The sequence below is a fragment of the Camelina sativa genome, chromosome 13 (assembly GCF_030686135.1).
Source record: "Camelina sativa cultivar CO46 ecotype springtype chromosome 13, ASM3068613v1".
In the NCBI taxonomy this organism is placed as follows: Eukaryota; Viridiplantae; Streptophyta; class Magnoliopsida; order Brassicales; family Brassicaceae; genus Camelina; species Camelina sativa.
In genome coordinates this window covers 11,972,397-11,999,039 of record NC_141892.1, presented here as the reverse complement: position 1 = coordinate 11,999,039, position 26,643 = coordinate 11,972,397, and the positions used below count along the sequence as shown (strand labels likewise).

The following is a 26,643-nucleotide window of genomic DNA, read 5'->3' as shown; positions in this document are numbered from 1 at the left end:
TTTTGAGCTTGAAATAACTTTACACTCAGGAAATTCTTGTCGAGTACAACCAAAAAATCAGGTGACACAGAGGTCTAATCAGGTTGGGTTCAAAACAGCTTTAGCGGATCTAAGCAACTTCCAGATCAGGGGAAATGCAATTGACCAAGAAATCCTAAAGGCCAGGAATTTGGATAAAGATTGAAAATCGAACCTGGACCAGAACGGAATCAATGGTGTGCTAGGGAGCGCCAAGGATGTAGGTTTCACCGTCAAAGTCTTCATCGGCTCCAGTGTCAAAACAGAGCTCCCGTCCAGCTGCGGCCAAGCAAACCACTTGGTGAGGGGAACATATTCCAAGGAGCGGAGAGTTGTTGCGGTTGACAGTTTTAAGAGGCGGTGAGACCGACGGAAATCAAGGTAATTGGGGCGTTCAGGGGACTCAGAGGGAACATCTCGTGACTGTGATCACGAAGGAGCAGGCATATCGAGATGATTCACCAGAAACTGAGGCAAGGGAAAGGGAGAAAGAAGCTGAAGCATGCTCGGAGTTAAGATCCAAAACCTCGAGGGGACACCAGGAAAATCAAGAGAACATGAAACACAGGGACAAAGGATGCAATAGAGGAATGTAGAGCTTGCCAGAACTGATAGAACCCGATGCCGGCGAGCCGGAGCCCTACCAGCGTCGGGTAGAAGAGTTGGTAGCGGTGCCTCGGTAATAGTGTCTGAGAGAGAGAAAAAATTATGGCGAACGACGCAACTTCCTAACAATGTTGATGTTTTTAACGCAAGTTATTGCTATTGCGACTGATTTAACACCGAAGCGTTATTGGGACAGTGCTTTACCAAACATTCCTATAATCCAAGGAAACAAAGGTCCCTCTCCATCTACAAAAGTGAGATGTTCAGTCCAAATTTTTTTTTCTGGTAAGATTCATTTCATTTTAATTTCCTTTTTCTTCTTCTAATAGTTTGTCTTCTTGTTGTCATTACGAAAACACAGGCAATAGAGTCTTGTCCGAAAGAAGACATTGGTGATTTAAAAGAGATGCTTAAAGAAGAAAACCTTCATCTGCTCACTGAGGTAATAACTAACAAAGTTTTTTAACAGTAAGAAGGCTCAAACTAAGATGAATCGTTGACATTTAAATCTATTACACTTCTTTTTCTGTATGTGTTCTTAGAAAACTTGTTTTTTTTTTTTTTTTCTATGTAATGGGATAAGGATGCAGAGCAAGGGAGGTTGCCTTTGCTTATTTTAAGCTTGGAGAAGAGCAGTGAAGAAAGAAGGCCAGCGATTGTGTTTATGCATGGTGGAAACACAAGCAAAGGATGGTTAAGGCCATGGCTCGAAGTAAATAATAACATCATACAGTATTTAAAATTTTTTGATTTCTCCAATTAACTAATCAACGTCCCTCTATTGTTTATACTTTTCTTTTGTTCTGCTTTAGGCATATGCTTCGAGGGGATATGTAGCCATCGGTTTAGACTCTCGCTATCACGGGGAACGCGCTTACAACTGCAAAACTGCCTCTACAGATGTAGAGTCATATATAGTCATTATAATCTATTTGATTTTATCTCTTTTTGCTTGTCTTTTACATTCTGATACGGCCGGTTTTTGGTGTAAATTGCAATGCATTGCAGGCTCTCATATCATCTTGGAAAAATGGAAACACAGTGCCTTTTATCTTTGATACTGTAAAAAACCCCATATGCCTCTTTTTATCTTTCATTTTCTGGTTTCACTTTTTCAGTATAAGACATCTTACTGCATCTATTTGATTTGTTTTTTTTTTCTTTTTCTTTTTTCTTTTCTTAGGTTTGGGATTTGTCAAACTAGCTGAATATCTTACGAAGAGGGATGATATAGACCCAAAAAGGATAGGAATCACTGGCATTTCGCAAGGAGGTTAGTCATAGAACAAATTTGAGTTGCATGATTTGTAGTAATTATAGTAGTCATATTTATATGTGCACTAATTTTATTCATTGGGAAACCAATATAAAGGGATGTAGGCTTGGTTTGCTGCTGCAGCTGACACCCGCTACTCCGTGGCTGTCCCTTTAATCGGTGTTCAGGTCCAAATATCATCTTTCTTAACCAAAAACCGATAAATAACATAGCAACTATGAGGCGTATTATTGCTTTGTATGATGGTTTCCTAATTCGTACGATGGGCAGGGATTTAGATGGGCAATCGACAATGATGTCAGTCCGATTTTGAAACCTTTATTTGAAGGTCAGGTTTTGAAAAACTCACTAAAAGATTCAATATATACTTATGTATGAGAATTATATTTCCTTTGCCTTTTTTTTATTTTATTTATTTCTATGGTTTCAGAAGCAAGGATTGATCTGGGAAAGAATGTAATCGACAAAGAATAGTCGAGAAGGTAAAGAAGCTTGAAAGTGACTCCTAATTCGGACTGCGACTCAAATATAACAGTTGGTAAGTATATGATTGACTTAAAACAGGTGTGGAACAGAATAGCTCCTGGACTAGCTTCAAAGTTTGATTCACCTTACTCATTACCAGTGATTGCTCCACGTCCTCTTTACATACTTAACGGTCAGCACAACTGATATATATGTATGTGCTCATTATTTATCTGACACACTTACAAGTTTTTTTTTTCCGGATTTCATGTGCAGGCACAACGGATCCTGGTGCCCCACTTGGCGGACTAGAAGTTCCTTTAAAGAGAGCTGAGAAGGCATATAGGGAAACTGGTTCTCCTGGAAATTTTAAGGTACATATATCATCATTGATCTAATCTATAGTTGTAATTGCAACCACCACATAGAGAAATTAAAACAAACTTTTGATGTTTCGTGAGAGAAGTTCAAAGCAGAAGATGGAGTTGGACACGAAGTGACGAGTTTTATGATCAAAGAATCATCAGACTGGTTTGACAAATTCCTTAAACAAGGAGATACGACTTGTGAATAAACCGGTTCCGATTGTAAACTAATAAGAAGAAGAAAACATCTCCTTGTAAACTGAAATAATGTATTCATTTGTCGCAAATCATTATCATTAACGAAATCGAAAAGAGAGTATCATCCTTTTTTAGGCATTGCCGCGAGGCGTGTGTACATGCTTGCCATCGAATTGAACCCTCTCACATCCCCAGATCTAAGAAGATTGCCTTCAATAGCGACAACGAAAGCAAAAGTGTCATATTTGTAGTTACACTAAAAGGCAGTTGCGTATTATAAAAACTAGCTTTTTTGTTTTGTTTTGTTTTCACCTGAGTCGCAGTTAAGAGGACTGTCCGGTTCAGGATGAGCCATCAATGCTATGATGGCTCTACACACGGACTGAAGCGTCCAAGCAGGACTCCACGCATTCTTCAATATGTCGAGGCATATCTCCCCTGTCTACAAAATCCAAAGAATGTAAAAAAGAAAAGAAAACATTTGTACTAAACAGATTACAAAACACCGCATCGTTTTGACTAACCTTGAAGTGCACATTTGGATGGAATATCTTGGTCAAGAATCGCACTTGAGGAGGTTGTAGAGGATACGGTTCAGGAACAGCAAATGCAAGCTGAAAAACTCCGCCTTCATAAGGCGTCTCAGACGGTCCCTGAGAACAAAAGACTGACTGATAAGAGCGAGCGAGCGGTCCATTTGAACCGAAAGCAATAAAAAAAAAATGGAGTGTTTTGATTATAAAAAAAAACCTTGATAAGAGCGGTCCATTTGAAAATGTTGGTATCGTCACACACCAATTGAATATCTGGATCAGCTACTTTCTCACGCTGAACCTCTTTGTATTCCTTAAACAGTCTCGCTCGTGATGATGCCTAATTTACAACATCACATCAATCAATCAATCAATCAATCATTTTTAGCCAAAAATAATTCTCAGACAACCCTAGTTATTATTATAGTGAAATTCTTTAAAAAAAAAAAAAAAAAAAAAAAAAAAAAAAACTACTACCTGCATCTCTAATTTGCCCAAAGAAGCAAAGATCGAATCGTCGTCTTCAACTGCAAAAGTTATTAAAAAAAAAAAAAAGAGATCTTGATTGATCAAATACTAAAAATCAAGAAGAACTAAAACGACCCTGAAGCAAAATTAGGGTTTTATTTTACTTTCTTGTAATTCACAGACAGACGGCAGTAATCAGATCCAGTGGTGATAATCTCAATCAATCATTAGGTGAAAGTGTATTATCCAAGAACATTGATTAATTAGGGTTAATCAATCACTCTACTTTTGAGATCTAAGAAAGAAAGACATAATAAAGAGGAAGAAGATTCAACGAAGCCTTTACCTGCAGAGGAATGAGAAGGAGAAGAAGAAGAAGAAGAAGAGAGAGAGAGAGAGAGAGAAAGCAAATTGATTCGATTGACGGAAGGTACAGAGGGAGAAATAGATGACGGAACTAAATAATGGTTCGGTTATCAGATTTCAGTTATTTATTTTGTTACCCAAATTAATCGATACATTTCATTTTTCTAACTAAAAAAAACCTCAAGCTTTTTCATCTAATACAGGCGAACCAAATTTTTTGTTTGGGTATACACCAAGAAAGGGTGTTTGTTGACACACCACTATTCGGTTAGTGCTCGAATTATTTCTAATCTCTTCGGTTTGGTTTGGTTGAGTGGGGAAACTGTAGGGCTGTGGTATTTAAGGAAGAAACCAGATGTCCTTATTTTTTTAGCCTTTTTTCGTATTCTAGAGAGTTTGAGAAGATATAAATAGTTTCTGTGAGTTTTCTGAAAGTTCTAAGCCGTTTTTGGAGAGATTTGTCCCAATAAATTAAGTCTTGTCATGGCTGGTTGGGGTTATAATTTCATAAAGGTGGGTAGAGAAGGCCGCAGTAGATTCTTCCGACCAAGTCCCACTGCTGCTTTGCTTTTTGACATTCTTTTTGCTAGGCTTTAGCACACTCCTAGTGAAGCACCTTTGCCGAGCTTAATTTGAAATGTCCATCAAGTAGGCTTTGCCTTGTGTATATTGAATCTCTCCACCCAACAGATCATCTTCGTGAGTATGATCATTCTAAGGAACCCCGCCTAGGATTTAAGACATGACTCTTTCTTTACTGACAAGCCCCGCAGGACAGACAGAAAACAGTAAGCCACTCAATGGGGCTCAAGATTCACATTAACAATCTTATACTAAGAGGAGAATTCGGATCAGCTCGATACCTTGCTGCTCTACCTCTTCAGCACACCGTTGTTAGAGTTGCTGCTCTTCCGTCTAAATGGTATCCTTTCTCCTCAGCTGTGGGGATATGCAGATCGTTGAGTGATGATCTAAGGCTAAGGATGTGTTGGGAGGCTTGCTGTGGTATTGAATTTGTCATTGTTAGTCAGAAACTTCTTGTTGGAAAGGTGGGTGCATGACCATGGCTTGTCTAAGCTAAGATCTCTAATTTCTTTGTTTTTGTGAGTGGGTTGATTGTATTTTCTTGCTTGGTTGCTTAGTTTTGTGGTTTTATGAGTTGAAATGGCCTCTAGGAGAGCCTTGGACTCATTGGAAGGTGGAGATCAGGTGATCATTGTCGGTCGACACCATTACTCAGCAGGCGGCTGGATGCTTGTCCTTTTCATGGTTTGATTTTTGATGGTTGTATTTATAGCCCACGAAGATCAGGAGTTTCCTAGGCATTCAGCCCCGTCTTAAACTAAAATGGGACCTCTGTCAAATTTTTCAAAAACCTAAAAACCCTTAATAAATGTTTTTTTTGGAGAAAATTGGACCCTTTTACTTAAAGAAGTTTTTTGATATTTTGGATGGACCCATGGCATTTGCCTACTCTGCCATGGGGTAGAGACGGCCCGACCCTGTGCCAAAGCAGAGTGAGCATTATGTGGTTTATACAAATGCCTCTAGAGTTGGCTTCGAGTGTGTGTTGATGCAACATAGGAAGGTTATTGCCTACGCGTTGAAGCAGTTGCATAAGCATTTGGACAGTTATCCTACCCATGACTTGGAGATGACTATTGTGGTTTTTGCCCTGAAGATTTAGAGGTCTTATCTTTATGGCGGAAAGGTACATGTGTTTAAAGATTATAAGAGCTTGAAATACATTTTCACTCAGCCTCAGCTAAATTTGAGGCGGAGGCAGTGGATAAAGTTGGTGGCAGATTATGATCTAGAGATAGCTTATCACCCTAGTAAAGCTAACTTGGTTGTAGATGCTCTAAGTCGGAAGCAGAAGGCTTCGGCCCAGGAGGCGGATATGGAATCTCAGGTGGGTGAGATAGTGCATTGAGGTTGTGTGCTATTTCACAGGAGCCTTTGGGATTAGAGGCATCAGACCAAGCCGATCTTTTGAGTAGAGTTCGGTTGGCACATGAGAGGGATGATGGACTAGTGAATGCCTCTAGGGACGTTGGTTTGGAGTATCATGTCTCCGCTAATGGTACCATATGTGTGCATGTACGGATTTGTCTGCCTGAAGATGAGGATATAAGATAGGCTCATGCGAATATGTTTTCTATTCTTCCAGGAGTGACTAAGATGTATCGTGGCCTTAAGCAGTATTATCATTGGGTCGGGATGAAGAAGGATATAGCTGATTGGGCCGCAAAATATGAAGTTTGCTAGTTAATGAAGGTTGAGCATTAGGTTCTGATTGGTTTATTGCAGAGTTTACCCATTCTAGAGAAGAAGTGGGACATTGACGCGTGTGAAATTTCGCTTCAAAATCTTTTACCTTAAAAGATCACACGACTACTGCAAGTGCACAGTTAATCGGTTGAAGTATTTAAGGATCGATCTCACAGAGAGAGAGTTGTTGTTTAGAGAATCCATCGGAAGAGATGTAAGGCTAGGACTCAATAAAAATGGGGTTTTAGTTGTCACGGTAAGTAAGCAATAAACGTAAATAAAAAGCAAGTAAAATAAATAAGAAAAGCGTTGGGCATCAAGGGGAAATCGCAGGGGATCAATGATTTATCTATCTAGGAAAGTTTAGGGTTAGTTTGTTTATCTAAAACTCGGACAACGAAACACGAATGAACCGTTAACTTATAAAACACAAGCTAACCGTCTAAGATCCCTATACTCCGAGACTCAATTTTTGCAGGCAACGACGCATTGATCAAAGTATTTAAAACAGGTTTGATTCTAATCCATGAAGTTCCATAGGTAAGTGGTATGTGCTTCCTATGACACCTCACACATCTAAGCTAGGTCAAACACACATGCAAGTTTTTGGCGACGCACACACACTTTAGATCATAGTTAATTCATGAGACTAACTTAAAGCATTAAGCAAAGAATTAAATTAAAGTATAGAATAAACAAGAATATAAATCTAACAAAACCTAAAACTTGCCACCTAAACTAAGATATCTCCCCCCCCCCCCCCCCTTTGATTTATCCTTTTAAACCCAACTAGAAAACTACTATAGCATGTTTAAGGGAATCATAAAAGCTAGGTTTAATTAATTCATAAACATAAAAGAATAAATAGTAAGAATAAGGTTTACAGATTACTACTTAGAATCAAGTACAAGATGTAGAGACTTCTCCTTATGAAAACTAGTGTATCAAACGAACAAGAGAAAGAGTTGGTGGATCTCAAGGCTTCGGAGAGGGACGAGAGAGAGCTTTTAGGTCGTTGGATGCTCCTCTGGTCGTGTCTCTTGGCTGCTCCAATGATTGCATACTTGAAACCCTTGGTTTAGAAGAGTATTTATAGGGTTTTGAAGGCTTAGGGTTTTATAAGGGTAAAAAAATATTTTCTTGTTAAGTGCAGGACAAGGGGCGGCGTAGGAAGCTTCTAGAACGTGGTGACTCCACCGGGCCGGGCCGCCGTGATGGTTGCTAATCGGGCCGTTATTAAAGTCCATTTGGCTTCAAACTTATCTTCTCGTCGGTTTATAACATGTCTCGGTAAATCTGGCATAACGTGCTGATGATTGAACGGATTGACTTGATTCCACTTCTAAGAGAAAGATGACTCTTCCAGATTTCCATAGACACAAAGCACATTGAAATGTGAGTTCTGGAAGTTCTTCAAACGTATCCCGTACTGTAAAGCTCTGAATCTTTCCTGAAACATATTTTTCTTGTCTTTTGGTCTTTTTTGCTATAAAATCTGTAAAACCTTCTTGAAACCTAAAGTACTTGATAATGGGCATTAAAGCCTTGACATCATATCAAACTCTTTCTAAATGCATACTAAAACTATAACTAAAATGAGTAAAATAATGATGTTATCAACTCCCTCAGACTTGGACTTTGCTTGTCCTCAAGCAAATAATCAAAATAAAGTCATGAAAAAAAGATTTTGAAAATAATGGAAATTCACTGATCTGCGGGGATATTGTCTTTGCACTCTTCTTCTCCTTGATATTAGGAATGTTCATTTGTAATAGTCCATGAGAATCATCAACGCTCCTTGATCCCACAATTCTTTAGAGTTTCCAGAATTTCCATTGTCATCTCTTTACATAAATTAAAAAATAATAAAAAGTGAAATCTTACCAAGGGAAAATCGATCAAATGCTTGTCGACTCTCTTCAAGCCAAGACTTTCTTCGTAGAATTCCTTCTCTCTCCCTTTTCTCATTTCCAAGGAATCTATTTCTCCCTAATTTTCTAGGGTATCATTTTATTTTTTTTATAGATCCCTTGCTCTTTTTCTTCTCTTTTTTTTTTTATATTGGACAGGCTTCCATGAAATCCAAAGTATGCACGGGTTTACGCGACATCCCTTGGCTCACTTCTTTGCTACCTATATGCTTATTCTTTTTTTCTTTTTTTTTCTTTCTCTTTTTTTTAGAGTATTGAAGGGAAGAGAGTGGAACATACTTTTAAAGAAGTGCAATGTCTTGTGTGGCTTGAATGTAGAGATCTAGTCCAATATATACCAATTCCCAGGGCTTGAAAATTAAGTCCGGTTTTAGGTCCTATAAAATTTAGAGACAACGTTAGATCATCTGAATATCCATCGAATAAGGACTTTGGGGATTGTTGAGTCAGCTCACAGTCTTCCAAATTTCGGTTCTGTTGTCAAGCATAATCAAGAATCATAAAGTATTAATCCAAATCAAATAAACCATTAGAATAAGATCATAATCCCCTACTAGTTTTGACTCAATAAAAAAAATGTGACTCGATAAAAACGTCAAAATTATTGATGTAAAAAGTGGAAAAAGGTCTCAAGTCAACAAAATAGAAAGTAGCATTAGTATAAGATGGAACATCCTTTCCCCCAGACTTAAATCACACCGTCCTCGGTGGGAAAAAAGAAAGAGTTAAGGATTAAAAATCATAAGGAAAAGTGTAGGGTTTAAGAACAGTGTCACCTTGATGGACTGATGTTGTGTCGACTCTTAGACATTTTATGGTTGCCCAAAAATTGTCTTAGAATTCGGCTGTGGAAAAATATGGTGACTAACCGTTTGTAACTTCCTTTGGTTGCTTGACATTGAGCATGAACTAGGCTAAGTTCATTCGAATTGTGTTTGATATATCTCTACATGCATCCTCTTTGAAACAAAAACCTGAAACCATCAATAATAATGATAAATAAAAATAATAAAAATATACCTAAGTAAAAGAATGGTGATGGTTGGTGGTAGGATGGTGGTGGTTCTGATTTGTCTCGCGGTACATGAGTCAACAGTTGCGGACATTGTAGTTGGTACGGTCACAAACATTAGCAGTTAATGTTGGACGTGGTACATGGTACATAGGACATGGTACATGGGACATAGGACATGGTACATGGGATCGGCTACGGTTGGTACAACTAGTAGGTACTCTCGGCATCGATCACATGAGGATTGTGATTGATCCGTCGCCTTCGGCTTGCTTTGGTTAGGTTGAACATGGTCGGTCAGTAGGTGGTACTTGCCACTAGTCATAGTGTGTGTAATCTTCTTCTTCCTTCTTTTTGACTTTTCTATTTTCTATTTTTTTGTGTTTTTTTATAAAAACCTGAAACTAAAATGTAGAAATATTAAAAATAAAAGAAAATAAATCCTAAAAATAAAAACTTACTGGACATGGGTTGCCTCCCAAGAAGCGCGCTTGTTTAACGTCGTTGGCTCGACGTTAGCTTGCTTTCTCAAGCAGGGTGAGGAGAGTCGGTTGTACTTAGACAAGCTCTCTTGGATCTTTCTCGAATGTAGGCATTTGGTGGCTCTCTAGCATAATATTCTCATTGATTCGCTAGTAGAAGTCTGAGGAGAAACGACATTATGATCCTGTCTCTAAGGAGCGATGATTAGCATATACTCTTCAACCTTCCAGCTCTTTGTCTCCTCAACTCCAGATCCTCCCAAGCACTTTGGCGTCATATCGGAGATAGTATCTTTGAAAGAAAAGTTGTGGAGAAGAACGACATGAGGTTTGTTTCGAATCCAATGCTAATTAATTTCTGGATGGCTTGGCCTTATTGCATGCCAAAGCTTAGTAGATGGTTGTATCTAGATTATAAACTCTTTGGCTGAAGAATTCACCATCGTGGTATGGCTCTACTTTAAGTACTTGAGAACTTTGGTATTATCAAACCTTATGGCTGTAATCTATGAATAAGAACGATTGAGATTGTTTGACATGTGTACCCTGAATCCTCCCCTCCACTTACCGAAAGGCTATAATCTTGGGTCTGTTCCCCTTGTCCAGTGTAGAATTGATTACAAGCTTTGTGTGGAACTCCTTAAACTCTATGGCCGTTGGCTTCATGTGAGAGAGGACCCACCTGATCTGTTACGATTTGTTACCTTCCAATGGAGATCCCCAGATAGTGCTTTTCCCAACAACTATGACGTATGTGTACTCCACTTGCTTGCCTTTTGGATTTGGTTCTCACTCTACCTTAGATGGTGTGACTATGGCTGCAACTCTGTTTGGGTAGTGAAGCATTGTCTGAGTAAAAATCTCTCCACAAAAGTTATATAAGGTGATTTACTCAAATGTTACCCATCTTAAGGAATATTACCAGAATCTACAAACAGAGATTTTATTACTAGAATATTTTGGGTATTTTGAAAATACCCAGTGTGCCCTTGTTTTATGTTACCGGAAAAAACATTATTACAAAAATGTCATTGCCACGTCAGACGCCACATCAGAAATCGCTGACGTGTAACCATAACTCAGCCGTAACGCGTTACAAAGGAATGTTGCGGCTGAGTTATATGTATGTTGAGGCTCAGTTATGGAAAAAAACATTTGAGTAAGAGCAGACGGCTGACTAAGAGCATAACTCAGCCAAGGGTTACGACTGACTTATTAAAATCTGGCTAAGATATGCTCTAACTCAGCCGTCCTTACGGCTGAGTTTTCACCCAATGGTTGAGTTGTCAAATTTTTGGCTGAGTTATCACTACGACACGGCTGAATTACCATTTTCCGACAGGCTGAGTTATAAAAAACGGCTGACTTATGAGATGTTGTTACGGCTGAGTTATCGTAGAACTCAGTCGTGATAGGTTGACTTATCGTACAACTCAGTCGTGATAGGTTGACTTATCGTACAACTCAGTCGTGATAGGCTAACTTATCATACAACTCAACCATTTGACGGCTGACATAGTAGCAAAAGATTAATTACTACAATGTTTTTCAGTTACGGCCGACTTATTAAAGATACAGCTGAGTTACACATTTTCAGTTGATGAAGCGGTTGAATTTGGCTGCAATTTTTTTGCTTTTTAATTACTGTAATGTTTTTGATGTTGTGAATGAGTTATAATTTGTTTGATGGCTGAGTTTTATATAGGCTGAGTTATTAATTGTTTGATGGCTGACTTGCCACGTCGGACGCAACATCCATGTCATCTTTTTTTTCTTCCAGAAATACGAAACATCGTTCGACTCTTGTTCTTCAACTGGTAAATAAGTGAACTATTTACCTTCTTCTTCACCTTGTTCTTATACTTCTTCTTCACTTTTCTTCTTCACCTAGTTCTTTCTACTTCTTCTTCACCTTGTTCTTCATTTTCTTTCATGGATCTAGTTCTGGTACTAATTGTTTCCGGTAATTGGGTAAAAAAACAGAGATATGCATTTAATACCGACGATAGAGGGTGTATAGTTGTGCATATCGATGGTGGCACAACACATGACAAGCTTGTGGAGCTTGTTCTTGAAGACTACGGATTGGACGCGTTTAGCCATGAGCTAAAGCTGAGCTACATGTTCTTGAACAAGGCACTGAAACTAATGGTGCATGATACTCCACCAGTTTTTGTCTCCAATGATCGACAGTTACAATGTTTTCTGGGGCTATGGAAATCGATCAGCTACGTCTCTGTGTAGAGTTTTCAGCGAAAGAGTCTACAGAAACTAGTGGAGCTAGAGGAAGTATGATTCGGCCAAGCAGTGACTCGAAAGTAGAATCTACATACGAAGTGCACGGTGGGGCATTTGAAGGCACTTGTTTTGATTATGGTAAGATCGTTGACAAAGAAAACGAAGAAGAAGAAGAAGCTGTCGAAGTAGCATCAGACGAAGAAGAAGACAATGAATTTTCAAGCCGATTTGATTTTTTCGACGACTCCGATGGTGAGTCATCTGATGACGAGCAATTTTCTGTATTGGGCGAGCCTTAGAGTAAAGAGGAAGAGGAAGACCCATCTACTCCGCCTCCTTAGAAGAAAGCTCATAAAGATGATAACTTTGCCGGATCGAAGATGAATCTGGAGGCTATTAGGTTGGAGGTGTCAACGCTAAAAATTGTTGTAGGACAAAGATACATGAGCAAAAAGGAGGTCAGGAATCAGGTGTAACTTATTTCGGTTAGGGATGGATTTGATTTTAATGTACCAGTATCAAATCCGAGACAAGTGGTTTTTAGGTGCTGGGTTGAAGGATGTATTTGGAGAGTTCGTGCATTTGTACAAGGGGATGACCCGGATTTTCATTTTCGTGTATACGATTCGGAACACATATGTTCTGTGACGGAACGTTCTATTAGATCCCGCCAATCAACAGCTGATGTATTGGCAGGTCTTTACAGGGACTATCTTGGTGATCTTGGTCCGAATGTTAAACCTAAAAGTGTCGGAGTCATTTCCAATAAGCAATTTAGTCTAAAGGTAATAACTATGTTTCGACTGAGTTATTGATAATAATGGCTGACTTATAGGTATGTATAGGCTGAGTTATTTACATGTTACGACTGATTTATTGATTATTTATGGCTGACTTATTCGAATGTATTAGCTGAGTTATCTATATGTTATGGCTGATTTATTTATTTGTTTGGTGTCAACAGATGGGTTATTGGAAGGCATATCGAACGCTGCTGAATGCAAGGCAGATCGATCAGGGAACTCATGAGGATAGTTTTAGCGAGTATCCTTTTTACATATACAAGTTAAGAAGGGAAAATCCGGGTACAGTCACGCTACTTCAAATAGATGATGAAGACAAATTCAAAGGGACACTTCTAACAGCCCTAGCTCAGGATGGTAACTTTCAAATTTTCCCATTAGCTTTCGCTGTAGTTGACACTGAAAATGATGAGTCTTGGCGTCGTTTTTATACACAACTCAAAGTTGCCATTCCTGACGAAAAAGATCTTGCGATAATCTCCGACAGACATAAGTCAATAGGGAAAGCGATTGGTCAAAGTGTATCCGTTGGCTTCGCGTGGAATTTGCACTTACCATTTGTATAAGAACATCTTGGTGAAGTTCAAAGGAAAACATTTTTCCCTCTGGTGAAAAAAGCGGCAAGGTGTTTTAGGCTGTCTGATTTTAATGAGGTTTTCAATGAGATTGAAGCATGTCATCCCGAACTACATGGTTACCTCCAACGAGATGGTGTTCGAATGTGGGCGCGTGTTCATTTCCCGGGTGAAAGGTACAATTTAATGACAACGAATATTGCAGAATCAATGAACTATGCACTATCAAATGCTAGAAGTCTTCCCATAGTTCGACTACTATAATCGATACGGAATATGATGACCAGATGGTTTTCGGAACGGAGAGAGGATGCGAAATCGCAGCTAACAACGCTCACTCGAGGTGTTGAGAAACTGTTACAGGTAAGTTTACATAACTCAGCCATAACAGCTTTCATATATCAGCCGTAACTATTTCCATATATCAGCCATTACCATTATAGTTTCCATAAATCAGCCATAATTGTTTTCATAACTCAGCCGTCATTGTTTTCATAATTCAGCCAAAACGTTTTTTTTTGTTCTACTCCCTACTAGGACCGTGTCACCGCAGCAAGACTTATGGAGGTACTAACGATTGATGCTGTACGTGTGCAAGTGAGATATGGATCATCTTTGCATGCTGTAAATTTGGAACTAAAAAAATGCACATATCGTCGTTTCCACCACGAGAAAATACCATGCATCCATGCAATCGCAGCTGCAGAGCATATGGATGTGTCTCGTATATCCATGTGCGATCTGAAATTTAGGAGTGTCGATTTGGTTAACGGATGGGCTGGTTCAATCATGCCTCCAGATGAATCATTCCCTGCTCCTGAAGCTGTGGATAATCAGAAGTGCTTTCCTCCGATTGTTGTGAACCAGCCAGGAAGGCCCAAGAAGCGTGATTAAATCATTTTTGGAAGTTGCCATTGAAAATAAATTTCCTAGGAAGCAACCAGCATGTTCGCGATGTAAGCAATTTGGTCACAATGTGAAAAACTTATCGGATGTAGTTAGGGAGATTTGTTTTATTTTGTGTAATAACTCAGTCGTAAAGTCGTATAAACCATTCGTTTACTCTCAGCCGTCAAGTAATATATATCAGCTATCTACTATTTTTTCGTGTGATAACTCAGTCATTACTTACTATATAACTCAGCCATCAACGAGACCTTTTGTTTTCCCGTAAAACTATAACTCAGCTGTCACATAGACGCGACCTTTCTTTTGAGAACTCAGCCATTATAGATTGTTCATTTTGATAACTCAGCTGTCACATGAATCGACGTGACCTTTACTATAACTCAGCTGTAACTTTATCATAATTCAGCCTCAAAGTGAGAGTATATACTAAAATGTGGAAGCATAAAAGGTGGATACATAGAACATATTAAGGTAAAACTGGAAATCACTGCTGGAAACCCTATAGGATCTCAGAGACTTTGAGGGACAACCACAAAAGGTAACAGTTTTTGCACATGATTACATAGTCTCCATAGCGGAGAGAATGGAAACCATAATCCAAACAACACATCCAAGCACAAGCGGGTGAAGGGAGTAACAGGCTATCAGGATAGCGATGGGAGGCTGTGTATGAGTTTTTCCGGGCCGTATTATAATGGGATAACTCAAACAGAAAATCATTACCGGTTACCATGGTTACCAAAGACATCAGAGGATAATGATGTGTATCAAACAGTTGGAGGTAATGGACGGCCATAACCTCATTCCCGTGACAAATACTTAGTATCCCACATGCTAAGGTGGCATCAACATCGGCCGGCACAATACGACTGAGAATATCAATCCCACGCTGGATATCTCTATACTCAGCCACAACCCTTAGCCCTTCGTAGTAAATGGCAATTGGGTTGCCAGAGTCAAAGCATTTGACGAAGAAAGGCCTGTACCGCCCTTCACATTGGAGGGCACCATCAGGGGCATCGGATGTGTTGATTTGTGATGGATCAGTACAAAGGCAATATATAACAGTGTCTTTAGAACTTCTTTACTGTATACTGCATTTTTTCCCCTCCGACCAGCCCTTAAAATAGAACCTAGTGACCACCATTGATCTTCTGCCGCAAGGGAAACGATTTTGATGAAAACATCGTCGGGGAGATCCAGCATCTTGGGGGCTCGAGCGGACATAGTGTCGTAAAAAATAATTTTATTCTAGTTTGTAGTTGAGAGGTAATAGACTAAAGAAACGGGAATATTATACCTCAGTCACTTGAATCTATTTTAAGGGCTGAGAGGTAATAAATAGACTAATAATTGTATTGTTAAGCAATATTTTGGCGGGAAACCATAAGTTAATCCTGTAATAGACGCATTGACGAGACCTTTACGGATTTATAAATCACTATAACTCAGTCGTCACATGAATAAACGAGACCTTTTGTTTTTCCGTAAATTTTATAACTCAGCCGTCAAGTCATATATATCAGCCATCGACTTCCAGATTATTCCTAGTGATAACTCAACCATTACTTACTATAACTCAAATACGACATGAATCGACGAGACCTTTTTTTTTCCCGTAAAACGATAACTCAGCGGTTAAGCAATATTTTGGCGGCAAACAATAAGTTAACTTAATAATAGACGCGACCTTTCTTTTGATAACTATAACTCAGCCGTCACATGAATCGACGAGACCTTTCGTTTTCCCGTAAAACTATAACTCAGTCGTTAAGCAATATTTTGGCGGCAAACCATAAGTTAACCTAATAATAGACGTGACCTTTCTTTTGATAACTATAACTCAGCCGTCACATAAATCGACGTGACCTTTCGTGTTCCCGTAAAACTATAACCCTGCCATCAAGCAATATTTTGGCGGGAAACCATAAGTTAACCTAATAATAGACGCGACCTTTAACTTTATATTCATAAAATTCATTGTATCGTTTCGGTTTCTTCTTCTCCGCTCATTGCACCTATAAATATTGCATCTTCATATAACAGTTCACCTTCAAATATCATCTATCTTTATATTGCATTTCCTTCGATCGTTACACATGTAAGTCTCCTCTCCATGCCCTCTCAATCTATTGCATATTTTCCGACCATTGCATATATCAGTTGGTGACGGTTATTTTTATTTTGAGCTATGGACGGAGAGGGTTCGAGCAGACGTGAAAAACGCAAGGCAGAGTGGGGAGACGAAGACAATCAGCCATGCATGGCCGGCTCAAGTTCCAGTAAACGTCAAGGAAATGCAGATTTCGAGTGGGAAGAGGAAGCACTATTGGCCGTGTCTGAATCTTTTACTCAGACGAGAGTCGCGGCCGAGGCGAAGACAAAAGATCGCTATGCAGCAATTCTACATATGATGGATAATTTTTATGCAGAAGAAGGAAGAGAAGACCGTCCTTGAGCATTAAGTGGAACTAATCGACGCTCAAATATCCCAACTGAATCAAATCTTGGGTGGAGAACTTGTCGACTTAGAGACAGAGCACAAGAGGTTAGAGGTTATGAGAGAGATTGCCGAGGCCGATGTCGAACAGTGTGTGGTTCCTCTTTCTCTTGATTGGGGTAAACTAAAAGTTCGTGGCTCCTCATCTTCTTAATCGCTTTTAAAAAGTTAATTTCATTGTACTATCATATCATCTTCTATGAACTCTAAAGTTTTTTCTTTTGATTTCTTTCTGTAATGTTTAATATTAATATAATTTAACCGGTATTACGATATCTCAGCCATTATGGATTTATAAATCACTATAACTCAGCCGTCACATGAATCGACGAGACCTTTTTTCCGTAAATTTTATAACGCAGCCGTCAAGTCATATATATCAGCCATTTACTTTCAGATTGTTTCTTGTAATAACTCAGCCATAACGCACTATAACTCATCCGTCACATGACCTTTCGTTTACACGTAAAATATTATAACTCAGCCGTAAAGTCATATATATCATCCAGTTACTTTCTGATTGTTTCTTGTGATAACTCAGCCATAACGCACGATAACTCAGCCATAACATGTGTATGACTCTCTTTCATCTCACATATGTCTCACTCTCTTTCATCTCACATCGACTTTGCTGAAGATTTGCCATTAAATTCAAATTGATTACATTCAGATCGGTATTTCGCCAAAAAAAAAAATAATAATAATAAAAAGCGAACTAGTTCCCATGGGAAGGCTAATCACGAGTATTCTGATCTCGGCACAAAATGATTCCCATTAGCATTCTGGACGGTCCTGTAGTCTCAGATTGGGGCCGGACCGAGTAGATCGGACTCCAACGGTTCTTCCACCACCAGCTTGCTCAATTCAGATCGCAAGATCTGACGATCCCGTCTTAAGGCTTCAAGCCTTTCAATCGGCACTTCGGAGCCCTTGGACAACATCACCTCCAAGAATGCACATGGACCTTTTATGGCATGGCTTTCACGGAATAAATGGTCCGTTGACTCCAAGGAGTTGACGTACCGCCTCAGACTCTCCACACTTGCTCTTTAGGCCTAGACGTCTGTGATGCGCGGGAAGTCAGACTCTCCCAAAGGTTCGTAATCACCTTCGGGTAAGTTGGGAACCACCGTGCGCCACTTCGCCAGAAAGAAACCTTCAGCGATGAGCTCATCCAGGACTCGGATAGTCCCTTCCAATCGGCAGAGCCGAAAGACTTGCTCGAGTTTAAGATGAAGTGCATTGATATACGCGCCTAATCTCTTGCGGCGAGATCGGTACATTCGGAGTTCTGTTTGCAAAGGATCCCCTGATGGCTCGAAGACGTTCGGAATCGAGACGTCTCCGTCTCCTCTTGAGGGAGGACATTATCCGACGCATTTGGATCGAAACTGCTAGCTCCAGCAGCTGTCTGTTCTCGGGCTCGTTTCAACCATGCAGATCGGGTAGTCACTGGCATCTTTGCTTGTTTCATTCGAGTTAGAAATGCTCTGAACATTTCCAACCCTTCCCCTATTTATACTGAAACTTGGAACGCAACTGCGTTCCCCTTCCACCAATCAGATTGCAGCAGGACTTTTGCTTTGTCCCGAGAACCACTCTAAAAGACCGTGCAAACATTCAATGTTTTTTGCCGCGCGTCCCTAAAAAATTACTATAACTCAGCCGTAACATGAATCGACGAGACCTTTCGTTTTCCCGTAAATATTATAACTCAGCCGTAGAGTCATATATCATCCATTTACTTGCTGATTGTTTATTGTGATAACTCTGCCATAACTCACTATAACTCAACCGTCACATGACCTTTCGTTTTCCCGTAAATATTATAACTCAGTCGTGAAGCGATATTTTGGCGGGTCACCATAAGTTAACCTAATAATAGACGAGACCTTTCGTTTTCCTACTAATATTATAACTCAGTCGTGACATTGAAATAGATCAGCCATTTATTTTCAGATTGTTTTATTGTAATAACTAAGCCATCACGGTTTTATTAATCACTATAACTCATCTGTCACATAATCTATCCGATCACAACCAAAAAAAGGTCTTACTTAACAATCATCTTCTACATTTTTTTACTATTCTCTTGACCATATTAAAGCTTACTCTCTCCATTTCCAACTCCTTTCGTATCTTTACTTTCAGCTTCATCTTTATCCAAACAAGCTCTGTTGTAGTATGAGTAGAAAGGTATAAGATGATAACTGGGTGGGTGGTCGGACGAGAATAAATTATCCCTATGCAAATATGGACAGTTGTTGCTATTCATGTTGTAGAGACCGAGCCGATCACTAGCCGCCACTTATACGACGTCGCTACTTGGGAACCAAAAGGGTTGTGCATATTCATCTTTCAACGCTATAATTTTAGCGTCTTCCACTTTTACCCAAGACTTTCTCAATTTGTTCTCCAAAACCCATAACACAGCTCCGTTTCTTGATTCCGAATGTTGAGTAACACCTAGCTTTCCTTCGTAGCTGACCAAGATGAGAGTGCTATCGACTAATAGTACGTCCGGAACAGAGAAAATAGACCAAGTTTCGGTTCGCATATAGAACCGGATCACGTTGTTCTGATACCGGTATAGCTTCTCTCGGGAAAAACTCTGATAGCTCAAAATCATTCAGTCGCTTCCACGCGAAGGAATCATAATCGAATACCTCACAGTTGTGAATATAGAAACCTTCCTTGGTCATCCATGTCCTTGGTTCAGAAACCCTAATGATATTATACCGAAACAGATTCAAAGAAATAACCATTAAACCGGTTGCGATCGTCAGATATCGTGTTTTAGGGTTTGGTATGATCCGGAACTACCAACAAAGTCATTTCTAAGCAGCAGCAAAAGTTTCAAAAAATACCTGAAAGAAGTGATCAGCCACATATATGCCAAGATTGATAAGTATGATCCAAAATATGCCATTTGCTCCTCCTTGCTTTTGTGGTTTTTGTATGTCTTCTTTTGCCTCCTTACTCAATTCATCATCATATTGTGGCGGCGTAATGTCTGAAAAAACAAGAATTACATTTATACTGATGGATTCCGTTGAACATTGAGAGATACTGAATACGAAAACTTGGAATTGTATCCGAAAGAAACGATTTATATATAGGCACCTGACTGGCTGGATCGGCAAGAAGTTATCCGAGATCTGGAGACTGTGATAGGAAGAAACACGGTGGTGGATTTTGTTAAGTTGGTAAGCGACGAAGCTGCACGGCGGCGGAGGCGATGTATAGGCCGTGGGAATCTGAAACGAAGAGAAGACTGTGGAAGAGAGACACGGTGAAGGTGAAGAAGGTGAGACATTTTTACTTTATTTGAGAATTGAGACACACACACACAAAAAAAAAAAAAAAAAATCAATTTAGAAATTTTTATTTGTTCTTCTAAACTCTTGGTATACATAAAAGCCAAACCGGATGAACCCGGTTATCGTCAGAAAAAAACCCGGTTATCTATAATAATGTAGTGTAAACCCTACGAGTACGAGGGAGGCAGTAAAGTGTTGTTTCCTCCTCTTCAGAGTCTCTTCGTCTTCATCCTGAATTAATCGGCGAGCGAGAAAGACATGGCGGCGAACTACGAGTACGAGGAATCGGCGGCGGAGGAAGGGGAGAGCGGGGGCGGCGGATACGACCCGAATTACGTGGCGGATTCGGTTAAATCGTTCGTGTCACACATGTACAGACACATAAGGGAGAAGAACGTGTACGAGATCCACCAGATGTGTGAGACATCGTTCCAGAGCTTATCGGAACGTCTGTTCAAGGAGACGCCATGGCCAAGTGTGGAAGCCATTGCTCCTTACGTAGACAACGACCACGTCTTCTGCCTTCTGTACCGTGAGATGTGGTTTCGGCATTTGTACGCGAGGTTATCTCCAACGTTGAAGCAGAGGATCGATTCGTATGACAACTATTGCAGCCTCTTCCAGGTTTGATTTTGGATCTTGATTTTGTTTTTTTTTTGGAATCTAGAATCTCTCTCTTGTTTAGATGATTAAGAAGATAGAATGGTTGTTAGGTGGTGTTGCACGGCGTAGTTAATATGCAGTTGCCCAACCAGTGGCTGTGGGATATGGTGGATGAGTTTGTCTACCAGTTCCAAAGTTTCTGTCAATTCAGAGCAAAGCTCAAGAACAAAACAGAGCAGGAGGTTGCATTGCTCAGGCAGCACGATAAGGCATGGAATGTGTATGGCGTCCTCAACTTCTTGCAAGCCCTTGTGGAAAAGTCCTCTATCGTCCAAATCCTTGAGCAAGAAGAAGACAAGGAACATTTCACTTCCACTGATGGCTACGACTACTCTGGCGGCAGTAACGTCTTGAAGGTCCTTGGTTACTTCAGCATGGTCGGCCTCTTGCGTGTTCACTGCCTCCTCGGTGACTACCACACTGCTCTCAAATGGTTGCAGCCCATTGACATCTCCCAGCCAGGTGTTTACACCAGTGTCATTGGATGCCATATCGCTACTATTTATCACTATGGCTTTGCCAACCTCATGTTGCGACGCTATGTTGATGCTCTTCGTGAATTCAACAAGATTCTCCTCTACATTTTCAAGACTAAGCAGTACCATCAAAAGTCTCCGCAGTACGAGCAAATCCTCAAGAAGAATGAGCAGATGTATGCATTACTTGCTGTTTCCCTCTCTCTCTGCCCTCAAACTAAACTCGTTGACGACTCTGTCAACTCTCAGCTCCGCGAGAAGTATGGTGAAAAGATGATGCGGATGCAGAGGTTTGACGATGAGGCATTCGGTATCTATGATGAGCTCTTCTCTTATGCATGCCCCAAGTTCATCACCCCTTCCGCACCAAGTTTCGAGGAGCCTCTTGTCAACTACAATCAGGTACCACAGTTTTTATATCATAGTTACAAAAGGAAGGACTTGTGTGTTTGTTTACCTTTACCAAACTTACTTGGGAATTATCTCAGGATGCATACAGGCTTCAGTTGAAGATGTTCCTTTATGAGGTAAAGCAGCAGCAGCTGTTGTCGGGAGTGCGGACATTCCTCAAAGTCTACTCCTCCATTTCTCTTGCTAAGCTCGCTAAATACATGGAAGTTGATGAGTCCACGCTAAGGTGAGGAGCCATGGGCAGATGGCTTTTACCAAAAAAACTGTCTCTCTCCAATCTAATTTTTTTTATTAATCATTTTGGGGTTTTGATTGCAAGGACCATATTGTTAACATACAAGCACAAGACCCATTCAGTCGACTCCAATGGTGGGATCATATCCAATGCAGACATTGATTTCTACATGAACAATGTATGTTCTTTCTTCTTTCTGTATCTCTCTTTGACATGGATACTAGGGTTGCTTGTAGAAGTTACTAACTTTTAAATCTGGTGAGACTCCAGGACATGATCTACGTTGTGGAATCAAAACCCGCAAAACGTTATGGGGATTTCTTCTTGCGCCAGATTGCCAAGGTATGTTAAAACTTAAACTAAGACCCCTGTGCGCATGCATATGATAAGAGTCCTGACTGTGATGTTTGATATTTTGATTCTTTTCCTCTGCGTAGCTCGAAGGCGTGATAAACGATATGGACCGCGTCAAACTGGATTGAGGAATTTTTCTGTGTTATGCCTATCCTCTTTGCCCAATTGATATGTGTTTTTCTTTTTACTTGGAGACAAAAACACTTTTGAGAAGCTGTCTTCATGTAGTCTAAATGGTGTAGATGGACTTCTTTTCTTGTTTGTAACTGGAATCATTATTGTTATGAAATATTGTCACTTAAGATTATATACAATCTATGAGTTCCTTTTGGAATGATTTGTCCTGAGTTGTGCTATGCCAAAGATGAGTCTAAATCTTCACTAGTACAAGTTTTCCCTTTTTAATATGTACGAGCTTTCCTGCTATCATCAAAGAAAAGTTTATAACATGTGTGATCTGATCTTTGTATGTCTCAGTCTCATTAACAGTATAGAGAAATCGTCATTTGCCATCTTTACATTATATGCTCTAGTCTCATCGATCGTTCCCCTTATAAAAAAAGTCACGTTCTTTCACGTGTCTCTTTATAAAACAGGTAAAGAATATAAAGGGAAGGAAACACCAAATGAGATAGTCTTTCTTAAAAGTAATTAGAACGAAACTTATCCTCGGACAATATCAAAAATACTAGTTACAATAATTACAAAATTGACTTTTGAAGTGTACAAACTAGTTCATCGGGATCTCCGAATTATTGGAGAACTGCAGCACATAGCTGCTAGTGAATCTGTTGTTTCATCTTGGGAAGAAGATGTCTATTCGTCATACTCTGACTGGTTTGGTCCTTTACCTTCTTTTTCAGATTGCTTCTTCCTCAAGTCATGCCAGTAATACTTTGCTCACTTCCGAATCCTTGCGGCCATCAAGCAACCGTACGCTTGCGTCTCCCGGGGATGTCTTCGAGCTTGGTTTTTTCAGTAGTGGTAATCGTTGGTATATCAGGATTTGGTACAAGAAGGTCTCTGTGCGAACCTACGTTTGGGTTGCCAATAGAGACAACCCTCTCTTGGATTCCAATGGAACCTTTGGAATCTCTGCTACTAACCTTGTGATCCGGGATCAAGTTAATAGACTCGTCTGGTCAACGGAATTAAGAATCCAAAGATCTCTGGTGGCGGCAGAGCTTCTTGATAACGGAAATTTTGTGCTGAGATCCAACGATCTTGATGAAGATGAGTTCTTGTGGCAGAGTTTCCATTTCCCAACAGATACTCTAATCCCTCAGATGCAACTCGGGTTGGATCCCAAGAGATTTCTAACATCCTCGAAAAGCCTAGATGATCCGTCAAGCGGAGACTTCACATTCAGATTCCAAACCCAAGTTTCCCCTGAGCTTTACGGCACCTATAAAGGTGCGCGAGTCTTCGATAGCGGTCCATGGGAAGATGATACAAAAAAGTTTAAAAAACTACCTCCCTTGTTTAATATAACATGGACAAGAGTGGATGCCACTTGTTTGTTCATAGCAACAAACAACTCCTATTTATCGAGACTAGTGATGGGCCACTCAGGTTGGTTAATCCAATATACATGGAATCAGACCACAACAAAGTGGGACAGGTTGTGGAATTTTCCGAATGATAGATGCGATTTCTACAATCCATGTGGGTCTAATGGTTACTGTAATACGAACACGAGCGAACAATATTGTACATGTATCGAAGGGTTTGAGCCGAGGGACCCTACCAACATGGCAAACGGGTGCATAAGGAAGAAGCCTCTGAAATGCGGTGCAGATAAGTTTATCCCACTAACGGAGATGAGTTTTCCAAACAGAGATACTGCGTCGACGATCCCTGTGGAAACCAACCAACTTCAAGAATGCCAGAATATTTGTGTTGCAAACTGCAATTGCACTGCATTTGCAGTAACAAATACCCTACAACGTGGCAGCTCAAATTGTGTCACTTGGAGAGGGGAACTGTCCACTCTGCGGCGTAACGCTAATGAAAGTCTAAATCTCTATGTCAAAATCAACGGTTAGTTCTGATGAATATATTAATCATCCTTGACTTTATACATATATATATTGTTTTCACAACTCTTATCTTTAGTTAAAAAATATCATTTTACGAATTTTTTAGGGGAGAAGAAGAAGAAGAAGAGGAACAAAAAAGGAAAAATCATAGGTTTAGGAGTTGGCATCCCCACAGTGATTATTATCTTATTATCTCTGGCTGGTTTTTGTTACTGGAAAAGGAAACAAAATCTAGCAACTGCTGTTGGTAATAATAACATGTTTTCTTCTTATTCTTCTATTTAATTTGTTTTTTGGTTTTTAATATGCTTGTTCCAATTCCAGTGATGATTGATGATAACCTTATTATGTTTTGCATTTATCAAGTTGAGGTTGTACTCATGCCAACTGATACAGACATGTATGGAGCAGACACAATAGAGAACCAACAATGGATTTTGGGATCATATTGAGGGCCACAGACAATTTCTCTGATTCCAATGAAATTGGACATGGTGGCTTTGGTAAAGTCTATAAGGTTAGTAGGAGGAGGAGTTATAGACTAGAGAATAATTTGGACTTTTTATGCATGCTCAATTTTTCATTTTATGCACTTTTGGTTGCAGGGACAACTTTACAACGGGGAAGAAATCGCAGTTAAAAAGCTTGACGAGTCCTCAACACAAGGCCTCTCTGAATTTAAGAACGAGGTTAGCGTGATTGCACGCCTTCAACACGTTAACCTTGTTTGCCTCCGTGGGTGGAGCACTTACAATGAAGAAAAGGTCTTGATTTACGAGTACTTGGAAAACGGAAGTCTTGAAGGCCATCTCTTTGGTTAGTGTTTAGTAATATACTAACTTATTAACTCGTTCGTAGCATGACTTGTTAATGTGAGAGTCCCTGCATAGTTCATGGCATTGCGCGAGGGCTTGAACAGAGTGATGGATCTTTGTGTTGTGTAGGTGGAAGAACCCAAATCTCTAGACTTAATTGGCAGACAAGATTTGAGATAATTGATGGCATTGCGCGAGGGCTTGAATATATGCAAGAGGAATCACGGGTTAAAATTGTACATAGGGACTTGAAACCGGGAAATATCTTGCTTGATATAGATATGGTCCCAAAAATTTCAGATTTCGGCCTGGCAAGAATCTGCAGAAAGAACGAGAATGAAGCTTTTACCACTGCGGCGGCTGGAAGCTAGTAAGACATCATCATATCATATCTCTGAATTTTTTTTTTAAAATGCTTTGAACCTTATATACATCTATATATATATATATTTGAAAATTAGTTAACTCCTTACTCCTTAGCATTGACTTTTATTATACATACATATACAGTGGTTACATGTCTCCAGAATACGCGGGAGAGGGTATATACTCGACGAAATCGGATGTTTACAGCTTCGGAGTTATTGTGCTTGAGATTTTAACTGGCAAGAAGAACAGGACGTTCTCCCTGTCGGACCCCAACTGTGCTAATCTCCTCAGCTATGTAAGCAAGCTTGTAGAAGATTTGTTCTTGTTTTTTTTTTTTTTTTTTTTTTCTTTTATATGTAAAATAAAGGTTGATTGGTAAATTAACAAGCGTTTTTTTTTCTCTTAATAGGTATGGATAAACTGGATGAACGGGAGTTGGGAAAAAGATTGTCGATGAGATCATGTTACATGATGCATCACAGTCTGGACAAATCCTAAGGTGCATTGAGATTGGTCTCCTCTGCGTACAACAGCTTGCTGAGGACAGACCAAAGATGTCATCCGTGGTGATGATGTTGGGGAACGAAACATGTCCAATTCCCAAGCCTAAACCACCCGGCTTTTTCATTGGAAAAGGTCCGTCTAGCACTGGTGAACCTTCATCGGTTAATCAGTACACAGTTACCAACATCCCACCCCGCTAATTAGCCCAGGCGAATGAATTACTACTACAAGTCCGAGGATAAGTTTCGTTCGACTACTTTTGATATTTTGAGACTACGTCATTTTAGTAAGTGATGTAATAAAAATGATTCGTTTAAACCATTCCGAGGACACTAGAACATATAATCTAAAGATGGCAAATGACAATTTCTCTAGTGTTAATGAGAGACATACTAAGATGAATATAGTCAAACAAACACAGATCTCACACATGTTATATAA

At 39.7% G+C, this 26,643-nt stretch overlaps 3 protein-coding genes and 2 pseudogenes across 6 annotated transcripts; 3 read left to right on the top strand and 2 right to left on the bottom strand.

Moving 5' to 3' along the window:
• The first annotated feature begins 752 nt into the window (after nt 1-752).
• On the top strand, nt 753-3,140 carry LOC104738197 (uncharacterized; annotated as a pseudogene). The gene is made up of 12 exons (XR_015577672.1): nt 753-878; nt 986-1,066; nt 1,208-1,336; nt 1,437-1,526; nt 1,633-1,686; nt 1,808-1,897; nt 1,997-2,067; nt 2,171-2,228; nt 2,331-2,370; nt 2,452-2,558; nt 2,642-2,739; nt 2,832-3,140. The product of XR_015577672.1 is annotated as an uncharacterized LOC104738197 (transcript).
• On the bottom strand, nt 2,851-4,601 carry LOC104738196 (ubiquitin-conjugating enzyme E2 PEX4). 2 transcript variants are annotated; one of them, XM_010458409.3, is made up of 6 exons: nt 4,276-4,601; nt 3,939-3,988; nt 3,679-3,801; nt 3,453-3,581; nt 3,241-3,370; nt 2,851-3,138 (listed from the first exon to the last, which is right to left on the bottom strand). In XM_010458409.3, the coding sequence occupies exons 2-6, from the start codon at nt 3,942-3,944 to the stop codon at nt 3,050-3,052; spliced, it is 477 nt and encodes a 158-aa protein (XP_010456711.2). In that variant the 5' UTR covers nt 3,945-3,988; nt 4,276-4,601; the 3' UTR covers nt 2,851-3,049. The 2 variants fall into 2 exon arrangements, with proteins under 2 accessions (XP_010456711.2, XP_087337766.1); XM_087481640.1 differs by having other exon boundaries at nt 4,094-4,409.
• A 4,385-nt stretch (nt 4,602-8,986) lies between these two features.
• Nucleotides 8,987-20,332, bottom strand: LOC147929433 (rhomboid-like protein 11, chloroplastic). 2 transcript variants are annotated; one of them, XM_087481636.1, is made up of 3 exons: nt 20,140-20,332; nt 19,884-20,029; nt 8,987-9,471 (listed from the first exon to the last, which is right to left on the bottom strand). In XM_087481636.1, exons 1-3 carry the CDS (start codon nt 20,330-20,332, stop codon nt 9,418-9,420), a joined length of 393 nt encoding a protein of 130 aa, XP_087337762.1. In that variant the 3' UTR covers nt 8,987-9,417. The 2 variants fall into 2 exon arrangements, with proteins under 2 accessions (XP_087337762.1, XP_087337763.1); XM_087481637.1 differs by lacking the exon at nt 8,987-9,471 and adding an exon at nt 18,980-19,740.
• A 36-nt stretch (nt 20,333-20,368) lies between these two features.
• LOC147929432 (uncharacterized) lies at nt 20,369-22,812 on the top strand. Its single transcript, XM_087481635.1, has 6 exons — nt 20,369-20,960; nt 21,050-21,877; nt 21,964-22,112; nt 22,206-22,299; nt 22,392-22,463; nt 22,559-22,812. Exons 1-6 carry the CDS (start codon nt 20,595-20,597, stop codon nt 22,601-22,603), a joined length of 1,554 nt encoding a protein of 517 aa, XP_087337761.1. The 5' UTR covers nt 20,369-20,594; the 3' UTR covers nt 22,604-22,812.
• A 475-nt stretch (nt 22,813-23,287) lies between these two features.
• On the top strand, nt 23,288-26,430 carry LOC147929431 (receptor-like serine/threonine-protein kinase SD1-8; annotated as a pseudogene).
• The last annotated feature ends 213 nt before the right edge of the window (nt 26,431-26,643 follow it).